The 12,273-nt window shown below is 41.6% G+C and overlaps 1 protein-coding gene across 2 annotated transcripts; it reads left to right on the top strand.

Annotated features, from left to right (window-relative positions):
- The first annotated feature begins 3,386 nt into the window (after positions 1 to 3,386).
- shox (short stature homeobox) lies at positions 3,387 to 12,035 on the top strand. 2 transcript variants are annotated; one of them, XM_037239768.1, is made up of 6 exons: positions 3,387 to 3,841; positions 4,865 to 5,076; positions 7,069 to 7,126; positions 7,267 to 7,355; positions 11,254 to 11,466; positions 11,838 to 12,035. In XM_037239768.1, exons 1-6 carry the CDS (start codon positions 3,598 to 3,600, stop codon positions 11,925 to 11,927), a joined length of 906 nt encoding a protein of 301 aa, XP_037095663.1. In that variant the 5' UTR covers positions 3,387 to 3,597; the 3' UTR covers positions 11,928 to 12,035. The 2 variants fall into 2 exon arrangements, with proteins under 2 accessions (XP_037095663.1, XP_037095662.1); XM_037239767.1 differs by having other exon boundaries at positions 7,246 to 7,355.
- The last annotated feature ends 238 nt before the right edge of the window (positions 12,036 to 12,273 follow it).

Here is a 12,273-nt window from a genome sequence, read left to right as displayed (position 1 = left end):
CTGCACACCTACTTTCGATCATTTAAAAGATAACGGCCAATTAATGTGGGGATGTAACTTGTTAGGGGAGAGAGCAAGATACAAGTAGAATGGGGTTGATTTTGAACGCAATGTGGATTACTGTGTTTTCCTTGCAAATCCAGCCCCAATTTAAGAAGGCAATGTCAATTTCATGCTTTCTTTCCCCCCCCCCTGACATCGCAGTGCCCCGTGGCTACAAAGTATACACAACGATTCGACACGGGCTCGTTCTTAAAACATCCGAGTTGCTTACATTTTTGTCGTTCTTGGTGAAGGAAGCTTTGTTTCAACGGAGGAGGCTTTTGAACACACACAGCCTTCCATGCTTTCAAAACTAAAGGTATAAATGTTGCACAAGATCCCTACAGACCGGCCTGAGGTTTCGCAACAGTCGTTAATGACAGCGAACGCTCAAATGTGTCGACAAATATGGAAATATATTGTCAGCTGAAGGTATAGCTCACAGTACTGTACAGCTGAAGTGTACATGAGGAGCATTTGGACACAAATGTGTAAAAATGAAATATATCAACAACTACCGCTGCAGCTTTAAAGCACCTCCAACAGTTTAATGCTAATGTCGTACACATGCTAATAATCGTCTCTATGCTGTGAGGTCAGCGGCAGCAATACTAATCCGCACGCACGCTGATTTTTTTTAGTGTTCCCTCACTATATCACGGTTCATCGTTTCCGCCCAAATACAGTATGTTGCCAATTTTTAAGAGGTCATTTCATTTTTTTTAAATGAGTTTTTACAGTATGCAGAGAAGTTTGAATGAGGAAGAAGAAGAAGCCGAGATCGTCAACTAAACTCTAGTAAAAGACATTATTCCAGCAAAGCAAAGAGAATATATGCCCATGAGTATTGGTTGTATGCCCTATTTGTATGTGCTGCTAATTCATGTGACTTAGAGTGGCGACTTCTGAATGTTTCTAATTATTGTAATATTGCTAATTTATTTGAGCTCATCCATATAGGTAGTTTTTTCCAACTGAACCACAGGCTGGTTTAAACCTTCTCACGGACGATACAAATGCGCATGTGCCATAGGGTGTCCACCCCTGAGTTCCAGTCTCTCTCTCTGTCTTTCTATTTCTCTTGAGCACACTCATTGAAGAGTGCGTGACGCTTGGAGAACATTAAGAAGCCGTCACATGCTGGTACAACGAGGGATTCCTCAGCTCTTCTACAGATGAGTAAATGGAGGATGAGGAGATGACAAGACTAGTCAGCTCATCACCGAGACTAACTGGCTAAAGAATTATAGTATATATCTTTTTGCTGAGTGCTTTTACACTACAAAAAGGTTGATAAATGGTAACATTGAGTTTTGCAGTGTCTATGTTGATATTATTGGCTGCCTCCATTATTCTAAACAATTCTCGAGATAATAATTCACTATGAATTTGTAAAATTGATATTATATGAAGACAAAAAATCAGACCGTTACATTAATGCCATGTGATGAATAAAGTATGATTTTATATTTAATTATACGTAAATACCATATCGTCATATTGTGCATTAAGAGGGAGCAATTATAACGAATGAGTAAATAATAATAATATTATTATATAGGGCGTGCATCATCAAAGCAACCTGTCATGGGTGAATGAATATTTACATATAAAACATATAAATGTTGGGTTAAAAACAACCCTATTTGGGTTAAACATTGGACGGACCCAGAAAGTTGAGTTGTCTTGCACAAAACAATCTATATATTTTACAAAATAACCCAATATTTTTTTTTTTTCTTCAAATTGACCCAACTTCCTGGGTCGGTTACCCAGCATTCTTAAGGGTGTAAGAACAGTTCAGTCAAACGTGCACTGGCTGCAGGCCTTGGTTGATTGAATTATAGAGTACGGCATTAGAATTTATATGCATGTTTTTAAATCTAAAAAATATAAATACATTATATTATGAATTAAAACTCATCTTACTTAACACCGTGAACGTTTATTTTAATGATTAGGAAACGCCTTTTTTATTGGGTCTTTGCTTCTGACGTGACGGCGACAAGCTGGCGTGCCTTTGAGAGGGTTTATAAACAGCAGGAGGAAAAAAAAGCGCTGTTGTCGTGCATGTGCGCGCGCGTGTGTGTACTGTCTGATAAATGGAGAGACATCCAAGCGCGTCATTAGACAGCAGCGAGGCGCTGTTAAAGGAGAGAGAAGTCGCTGGATGGAGCCTGCGCGCTGCTGGCGGGCCGCCTTTCCCGGGGGATCGCGCGCCTTAGCCGGCCTTTTTAGTGTTCGCGTGCCGACCGTCTGATGGAAGCCCCGTTAAAAAGCCTTGATGCGCTCACTTGTTATGTGGGTACATTGACGCAACATTATACCCCCCCCCCCCCCCCCCCCCCTCCGCAGCCTCTCGCCATCCACCGCACCCATATATATTCAATACACTGCTGATATATATATTGATCTCTATCCCACACTTGCAACCGCAAATTATTATAGCATACAGGCGACATTATATACCCGTAAAACTGCTCGGTTGGACCAAACCAGGTTAATGCGTCAATTTGACCCAACTTTGGGTTGTTTTTGCAAAAACACAACCAATCTGTCTACTTTTTAACTCAGCAGTTTTTAGGATGTATACATTCACCCAAGTTGGGTCAATTTGACTTTGGGTCGTCTTAAAAAAAACAAAAAAACATTTTAGTGTAGGAATCTGACATTCAGAATGATAAAATAATAATAATAAATGACTTTCCAAATTATGCAAAAGATAAAAAAGACACAAAGAAAAGTAAAACAGAAGGTTAGGTCATAATTAGTTCAGTCAGATGAATAAAATGAATATATGAATATAAACAGTAGTAACAAACACGTCAATAAAAAATAAGGTAACAACGGTAGTACAGTAGCCCAATAATTTTAAAATAGAGATGTTTAATAGTCCTAAAAAAATAAAACAAAGGGGTAATCCCTCGCTTAATTTTTTGGGGTGGGGGGGTGGGTGTATATAGGTGTAATTATGTTGCATGACTAGAGCCACGGTGGGCATTTTTAACGATCCCACCCTCCCTTTTCTTTAATCCATTTAAGCGCTTCCATCAGTTCATCATTGATTAGTGGAGTTAAAAAAGGAAATAAAGAAATAAAAAGCAAGAGAGGGGAGGGGTGGCTTGCTGAAAGTTGAATTGTGCGTGGAGTGGAGCTAAGGCCTTTAATTGCACCAGACGCAGAGAAGTGTGTGTGTGTGTGTGTGTGTGTGTGTGTGTGTGTGTGTGTGTGTGTGTGTGTGTGTGTGTGTGTGTGTGTGTGTGTGTGTGTGTGTGTGTGTAAGAAGGAGGGGGGTGGTCTTGAGGTGGTATAAATAGTCGGCTCTCCAAAACACACTCACAACAGCAGGAGTGATCTCACCTCCACTCCTTCCACTCCCACTTTCTCATTCTACTTGACTGCGAGGCAGCACGGAGCGCTCACACCGCGTGGATTTTTATTTTTTTTATTTTTATTTTTATTTTCATTATTTTTACGACTTTATTCGCATTTCTATAAACCCCCGGGAGGAGCAGAGGGGTCAGAGGGGGGCTTAAAAAAAAGGAAGGGAGAGTCATGGAAGAGCTGACAGCGTTCGTGTCTAAGTCGTTCGAGGCGAAGAGCAAAGAGAGCAGCAAAGAGGCCATCACATACCGGGAGGTTCTGGAGACGTCCGGCTTGGCCCGGCCGCGGGAGCTGGGCAGCCCCGCCGAGCACGATTTTAGCGAGGGCGCCCACTGCCCGTTGCACGTCTACAAGGAGCATGCAGAGCTGGACAAGGACAAGCTCAAGGACTTCCACGTCACGCGACCCGCCGAAGGTAACCGTCTCATTCGAGCACCCCTCCAAAAATTATTGGATGCCCGAAAGGGCGCTACCAAACCTCGCAAAAAAGAATCGCTAAATTTGTGATGGCAGACGCGATAATTATACTAAGTAATATTTTTTAAACTCAATTAATAATTACGATATGAATTAATATAATTTCCATATTTGGAACCTGTCATAATTGAGTTAAAAGTTTTTTTTTATTACTCGAATTTGTTGATAAAATCCCCTGAAACGGACAAATGTTATTCCCATTGCATGTTATTGCAATAAAGAGAAAACAGACTAAATTCAACATTGCAACCCAATTGCATTAATTTCTCCTGTATTTTTTAAACATTTAAGTTGTAAAATAATATTATGTCCAACTACAACTGCACGTTGTATATTTATGTTTTTTGAAATTACGCATATATAACTAATAAATAATTATATTTGTATGTTATTTGACATTATTTCAGTTTATTAGTCAGTTTTTGCACGTATTAAGTGGTCCTCGTTTCAATTAAAAGTTGACATGTAGGACTACACTTGAGCAACATAACGAAACGCACGAACAGTAATTAGTCCCTATTTGAGTTGTACAAAGCTGCAATAAAAATACAAAATACACAAGCGGATACATATTTATACACACTGTAGCCCAATTGCTGCAGCAAAAATATTTTCGAGGATGAAAATTAGTATGATAAATTGTCATTTCAAAAGCCAGTTCCAAAACACAATAAATCATTTCTGATTCAGAATTTTGGATTGCCATTGATGAATGCCCCAAAAGGTTATTATACAGAATATAGCAGTAAAACCCAATTAATCAAATATTTAAATACAAATATAATGGGAAAATGGCAATTGTAATTGTGATGAACACTGCGAAAAGTGTGTTTGGCAATATCATTGTCATATTTAGTTTCACCCTTTCATCGGCTGCATGGTGGGGCATGCAACAAAGCGTGTGTGTGGAGAGTGTGTATCACCTTTGCGTTGATTGTGCTCGTTTGGGACGTGCACGCAGGCATCTACGAGTGCAGCAAGGACAAGAAGGAGGAGGTGAAGTCGGAGGACGAAGACGCGCAGGGCAAACTGAAGCAGCGCAGGAGTCGCACCAACTTCACGCTGGAGCAACTCAACGAGCTAGAGCGCCTCTTCGACGAGACGCACTACCCCGACGCCTTCATGCGCGAGGAGCTCAGCCAGCGCCTCGGGCTCTCTGAGGCCCGCGTGCAGGTACGTGCATGGGTGAGGAGCATACGTGGGGGGCGGACTGCGGGAGGGCCCACGCTTTCTAGCAAAAAGAAGAGGAAAACTAATTTCAGCCAGGGCCAATATCCGAAAGACAAACCTATTGAGCAATGCCCGGGCTTTCGTTATTGTACACAGTACAATTAAGGGTCAGTATTATAAAGTGCTTCTAAATTTATAAAAAATAAATAAAATAAAAGACCGCTAAATATTGTTGGGAGATTTCTTTAGTCTTAAAAATTGCGCACAACGCGAAAGGGCTCTAGACAGAACAAAACAAAATATATATTTTCAATGTTTAGAAAGAAAACGAGAACATAATAGGTGACGTCATTTGATAAAATATCTTCATATGCAGATTTCGGTGATTCGTCAAAGCAAATCCGTCGTTTAGCTTAAAAATATTGCTGTTTTGGGTGCACGTACGCACATAAATGGAGCATGACGTATTTCTATAAATGATGGTACGTGTAATACATTCTTATCTTTATTATATTTATTAAAACCCTTGGGTCAGACTCAGCGTACACTATTGTGTATATTTCGTTTTACAAACCACACGCTAAACTTACAAAAGCATGGACCGATGGCAAAATGAAAACAGTGTTGCTTATAATATATTTCTTGAGTTTCGCATTGAGTAAAATAAAACAAGTTTGCATGAATGGGGCGTGAGCACGCATGGCCTACCTGCCACACCACTGTACAGTATTATTCTGCGTATAAATAACTTGCCAAAGACATGCACGATTAAGTGCGCAGGTTTTTTTGAGGGGCGGGGGGCTTTTCGTCCCTTTAAAAAAAACAGACAAAAATAAACAAATGCAATTCTTGTCATGTTCTTCGGTGCACTTTTTGTTGTTTTTCTGTAAGAGCAGCAGCTGTCATTGGATATAATTGAAAGTTATGAAAGGCAGCCACTAATGCACTTAGCGCGAATATGTTGGGCTGTGCTAAATTAAATGTCATTATTCACTGTCTGGAATATACACACTGAAAGGGAAAAAATCAAAGCGGGAATGAGATTATGGCATATCATTGAGTGGTCCTTAATGAAGAAATAACTGTCTGCAGCCTTATAGCTCGCACTACACCGTGCAACTCCGACCCGACACGGAAGGATCATATGCATCATAACAATTATAATCTGAATTGAATTGACCGTTTTCCACTTCACTTCCGACTGTTCCCTCTCCAAAAACGTATCGACCGAACCGTTGTTCGATTCTGTCATTATCATCTTTTGAGGCGGTCGTTATTTCCTCATCGGTGTAATGATCGTCAGTGCGGGGGTCCGAGGGGGCGGGGCTAGTTAAGATTATTCATGAGGACAAATTAGGTTGGTGCTGATTAAATATCGCCTACAGTCACACATAAGAGCAACCAGCAAACTGCAAAAACGCTATTTCACTTCTGAATTTCATTTCCTTTCATTTGAAAATATTGTCAAAACTGCACAGTGGAAGATATTTCTACCAAGAATGATTTTTACTACATTACAAAAAAACGATGCACGAATGTTTGAATATAAACAGTTTTATTTCGTTAACCTTACACAATTTGCAACGAGGGCTTGATACTTTATCATTTCAAATATTCACGTGTATGTGTACACAACATTAGGCAAAAGCATGGATACCTTTTTTCCTAGCGTGAGAAAGTGTGTCTGGCTTTTAATAATGTAATACATTACTTTTAATGATTACATTCAATAAAGTATTTCGGTATATTATTTTTCTACATCTAGTATTTTTTCCACCATAGTGCATGTACTAAATTTATAAAAAAATATAATGGAATGATGAAAGCTTCATGCATGTTTTGGCGGCTTTCTGAGGTTTTAATAATTGCACGGTGGGGCAGTTCAAATGCTCTTATGGAATGCTTTTTTCTTTCACTGACAAGAAAAAAAAATCACCATCATGTGGGTCATTTTATTTTTGCTATCTAACAGTGATTTCTTTTCACCAATTGCAGGTTTGGTTCCAAAACAGAAGAGCAAAATGTCGAAAACAAGAAAACCAGATGCACAAAGGTAAAGGTGGCTTTTTCAATATGCTTTTTTAAATGATGCTTTTTGTTTGATCAATTCAAAAATATTCCAAAAAAGTGCCTCCTATCTCACATAACAACAACTGTCTGGCTGTCTGACAGACATCTTTCCCTTCTCTCCAGGGGTCATCTTGGGCAGCGGCAGTCACCTGGACGCCTGCAGGGTGGCGCCCTACGTCAACATGGGGGCCCTTCGGATGCCCTTCCAACAGGTAGGCACATACAACCCGCCAGTAAGGGTCTTTTTGGGGTGCAAGGGGGATGATAGTATAATTCCCACCTAAAGATACAAGAATTAGGTGTGTGTAGGTCTTGGAATTAAAAGGTTCAAGTCCCGTAACCTCTGTAGTGGTTAAGATTAATTGACTAAATTAAGGTGGAGCGCACATAAAATGTGGGGGTAGTCATCCAATCAAATCAACACTACAGACACCACCCTCAAGTTCAATTAACTTAGCCTGGAACTAAATGTAATTGTCCCCACCGTCCAAACATACCATTGTCCTCCAAAACAGTTCTTGCTCTTGTAATGCACCGAATAGCAGAGGTAGGAAACCCGCAGTGCGCAGGGGTCGTATCAGCGTACTGACAAAAGCGAAGAAGTTTGATGGTGACCATAAAATAGGGAATCAAATGTACTTTCTCCGGCCAAAATTGTAGTTTAGGTATGGCGCCGCTTGAGTAACGTGAAAAAATAAAAACACAGGACAAACGTTTGACGGCACAAATAAAAAATGAGAACACTTGCAAGCACCTACCGAGGCCACAACTCACGTCTCCATGCTGAGAGACTAATTGTTTATGTTCCTGACGTCAGTTACTAGGCACTTCAAGGCACAGCTCACGAATACTGTTCCAATGTATAGTAATCACACTTTATAAAGCCAATTATTTTTTTAAATTCTCTATTATGCCTTGGTCAAACAAATTAAACTCAGCAGCTCAACTCAACTCAACATATGAAGCCAAGATAACACTATTAATAAAACGGAGTTTGCACAAAACCAGTGATTGCAAAGAGAAAATGGTGATGATAACCGTAGAACAGAAAATGGATTTGACGATTTGACTGTAGTGTGGCTACAAAGGTGATATATCACTGATGGCAAAAAGGAAAAATGTGATAACTGGATTACGAACATATTATTGCAAAGGCAGTATGTGCAGGTCCAAAACGTTTTAGGACATAAGAAAATATCAACAATAAAACATAAAAAAGTAGAGATTGATGTATGTCAAGCAATGGATGAAGTAAAGTTTAACCCTTTTGTGTGTAACGATTTCACGGCCTCATCGACAGCGGACTTCATCCTCCTCCATTTACCGCTCTCCCTCTGTTTCACTTTCTCTCAGCCCTCTCGCCCGCTATGTTGTGACACGCGGCGGTCTAATTAGGCCAATGGGGCGGCAGGCGTGAGCACATGAAAGAGACGATGAAAGCAGGGGAGGGGGTGAAAAGCGAAATGACGCTTATCGAGCTTGAACTGGCAGGAGGAGTGTGAGGCCTGCATGCTGAGAGATGCTCGCCAGACACAGTCTAAGCTGGAGTATATAAAACACATGGAGTGGGTTTGCACTTTGCAGGTTTAACACAATCCACAAGACATCAACTCGATGTTAACATTTTATCCCAATTAATCTGTTACGGGCTAATCGTAACACATAAAGCACACAGGCAATGTGTAGTGACGGTTAAACCTGCAAGACTTAGGGTTCGTTTAATGTCGCAAATGTTGGCCTGTTCTCTTCAGAAAAAACACTCAAACTGTTGGTGAACGTTTGGCGAACATTTGCAACCTTGAACAAACCATGACGTGAATACGCATTTTGCTGCCTTGGCCAGCAATCGCAAATGTTTGCCCCTCAGTGGAACAGGAGCATTAGTGTAGTCGCTCACTTTGGATGTTGATTTACTGTTAAATTCCGTGACCAAGCTCATAATTCAAACTAATCATACCCATTGAAATGAATTGAAATACCATTAATGCGTCCCAGTTGCCAAGAAAAATGGTAAAGAAAAAACACAGTATTCTATATAAACATAATAAAAGAGAATGTCAAAAAACAAACTGGTTTTATAAAGCATAGTCAGGCTGAAAGTCTCTCTCTCACCCCCCCTACACACACACACTGATGTTGACGTGAGCCTTTAAGGGGGCGTGGCCTTGTAAGTCAGTTCTGTTGACCATCTCCCACACATTTAGTTGAGCTTTTCTCCATGCTCATTGCAAGTGTTTTCATTGTGTGCTTGGAGTGGCGTGTAAAGGGGACGGGCAGGGGGGGTGACGGGCGATAGCCATAGCCCTAGGCATCCACCTGAAGCAGCCATAGCACCCTCGCCCCTCCCCTCAATCAAAACAATTTCAATGTGCATTCAAATGCCTTTTTCCGGGTAACAAATCAGACACGTCTACCAGAAAAATCTTTCATCCGCACCCCCACCACATCCCCCTAGTCGGTAAAAAAATCCATCCAGCCTAACAGATGGCAAAGATATATCGACAGTAAGTTTCGAAATCTTTTGGCTCAAGGGGGGGAGGGGCATCATAAACATACACTCGCCCCCAGCATTCAGTGGTTGACTGTCTTATTCAATACATTGCTGAAAGCGTATTGGCGGATAAGGCTCTCCTTTTGTTTTCACTTCACTTGAGCGTATTTGAAGCATGGTCGGAATTCTAATTTTGGTTGGCACCACAAGGCAAAAGAGGGTCCCGTGTCAAAGGTCGACTTTTCCATTTGTTCTGGTTGCCTCAAAAATGGGCAGTTTTTTTAGGATTATGACCAACTTATTGTTGATTTAGTAGAATTACTGCTTGACGTCAAAGCTAATTACATACATATGTTTTTACTTTTGGTGGTTATTGTTGTTTATCTTCGTTGTTGTCATGTTATGGATCCACTACATGGAACGTTTCAATTACTGATTGTCACAAGCAGCTCTCTGGTTATCGTCACACTTTTACGCTCTGCACCATAGCTGTAATAAAAGCGATCCACCGTTCGATTAATAAAACAATGACTCAAGATCAATGCGCATTTTGTCACTGTTTAATGGAAAGAATCTCATGAAATTTTTGTTTTGACCCAAACCTCGAGAAAAACACGTTTCTTGTGTTTCGTTTTTCATCAGACAGTTGGCCCACCTGTTTTTTGTTTAAGTTGTGCTGCCTCCCTCCAACAAAGTGACTTATTGTACTTTTTAATCAATCGTCATGATGTTTGTTTGGCCTTGAGGCGCTAAGCAACTCTAACTGGTAACAGGGTGCAACTTCCATTTAGATTTTCTGCATTTTAAGCGAAAAGAATCATCTTAAAAAAAAGACAGTATTTGCGGTCAAGTTAAAGCTTTTATTTGGGTTGGAAAAGCAATGCACAAAATAGTTTCCCACTTGTTCATATACCGTTTGAGACGCATAAGAAATGGCAGCGTCGTCTTCTTCTGAAGTCAGCACATGCTTCATTTTCACCTCCTTCTTTTAGGAAATAATTGCCCAGATTGTGAAAAGGGATATGCTATACTCCTTATGGCCTCTTCCCCGCCCCCAATCCTCCGCTGCTTTTGACTCAGGAATATGTCTGGATAAATATTTATAACTCCAAATATGTGAGTGCGAAAAAATAGTTTATTTATGCAATTGAATACATAATCAGCAAAACAAGACAGCATACTTCCAAGAGTATAACGGCGGACTGAATTAAGCAAATGTGTTCTGGGCCCAAGAAAGACTTTGATTCTGGACGATGCAATTTCATGTGTGAACGTGTGTACGTGTGCACATGCATATGTGTGTGTGCGCACGTGTATATTTGTGATAGCAAGAGAAGTTTGATTGAGTCATTTTGGGAATCACTGACAAAAAAAAAAGCAATAAGAAAATCTTTGAGGCAGTAACATTTGACATTACATTTTAATTGTGTCAGCCACACCAAAATGCTAAACCATTTTCTTTATCCCTTTCATTTAATGAATAAAAGCAAGTTGAAAAGAATTCAAAATGGCAACGATTCAGCCCGTGGAGGAAAAGTCTAGACAGCCCTGAGATAGACACCTGCAACCGAGAAGCTATGGTGATGACCTGCAACATATTTTTGATTTTGCTCTCACAGGTTCAAGCGCAACTTCAACTGGACGGCGTCGCCCACTCCCACCCCCACCTGCACCCGCACTTGGCCGCCCATGCGCCCTACCTGATGTTCCCGCCCCCTCCTTTCGGACTACCAATCGCCTCGCTGGCCGACTCGGCCTCAGCGGCGGCGGCGGTGGCAGCGGCCGCCAAAAGCAACAGCAAGAACTCCAGCATCGCCGACCTTCGACTCAAGGCAAGGAAACACGCCGAAGCTCTGGGACTCTGACCCCAGCGGGGCGCCCCTTCCCACCTTTAACCCCCCTCCTCCCGCACCTCTGGCCTGATGGCCCGTAATGGGCTCTCACACACAAGACTGAGCCTGTGAAAGGGCCGTGACACTCGCAGCTAAAACTAAACACAAACACCGAGAGAGAAAAGGGGGGAGTCGGTGAGTGTGAATGTTTTTTTGGGGTGAGGAACAGTCGGAGGAAGACTTTTTTAACAAAAAGGGAGGAGGGGGAGCGAGAAAATTGTCACAAAAGACCAGCTGCCAAAACAAACCACTTTTCCAGCGAAGCGGTAATGAAATACCAATGAAGTCACCTTTTACTTTTCGCCCAACAGGCAGGACTTCTGCGGGGCCAGTGGCTCAGTCCACTCCAGGCACAGATCACATCCCAGGGACCGTACAAACACATGTGGATGTCTGTCTGAGGGCCCGGCACACACTGAGGACTTTAGTGCCAATTAAAGTGGCAGAGTTAAGGACGGGTGGGTTGGGGGGGGGGCATAGGGGGGTACCGGCGAGCACTGGGGGCACACCTCGACACCCCACTCGTCCTGACCCCCTCTCCGGCTTTAACAAATTTATTTGCAACCACTGTGTCTGTGCATGGAGGCCTTCCTGCAAAGCTCGCCATTACCTTCAGGCCCCAGCTTCGCTTCTCTTCCTCTTATGGACTTGTGATATAACAAAAGCAACAACGTTCTTTTTTTTTTTGATTGTTTGTTTTTCTGGACTTCCTCCAGCTCCCTTCTCTGACTTTTGTTTCTTTTTATC

This window comes from Syngnathus acus, chromosome 21 (assembly GCF_901709675.1).
Source record: "Syngnathus acus chromosome 21, fSynAcu1.2, whole genome shotgun sequence".
Classification (NCBI taxonomy): domain Eukaryota; kingdom Metazoa; phylum Chordata; class Actinopteri; order Syngnathiformes; family Syngnathidae; genus Syngnathus; species Syngnathus acus.
Note: the sequence above shows the minus strand (reverse complement) of the source record. Positions and strands in the feature narration are given on the sequence as shown.

What these genes read in the sequence shown, in the direction of transcription:
- shox (XM_037239767.1), top strand. Translation starts at nt 3,598, where the DNA reads ATGGAAGAGCTGACAGCGTTCGTGTCTAAGTCGTTCGAGGCGAAGAGC. An exon ending in CGTCACGCGACCCGCCGAAG is followed by an intron (nt 3,842 to 4,864) that starts GTAACCGTCTCA and finishes ACGTGCACGCAG; the next exon opens with GCATCTACGAGTGCAGCAAG. An exon ending in TCTCTGAGGCCCGCGTGCAG is followed by an intron (nt 5,077 to 7,068) that starts GTACGTGCATGG and finishes CACCAATTGCAG; the next exon opens with GTTTGGTTCCAAAACAGAAG.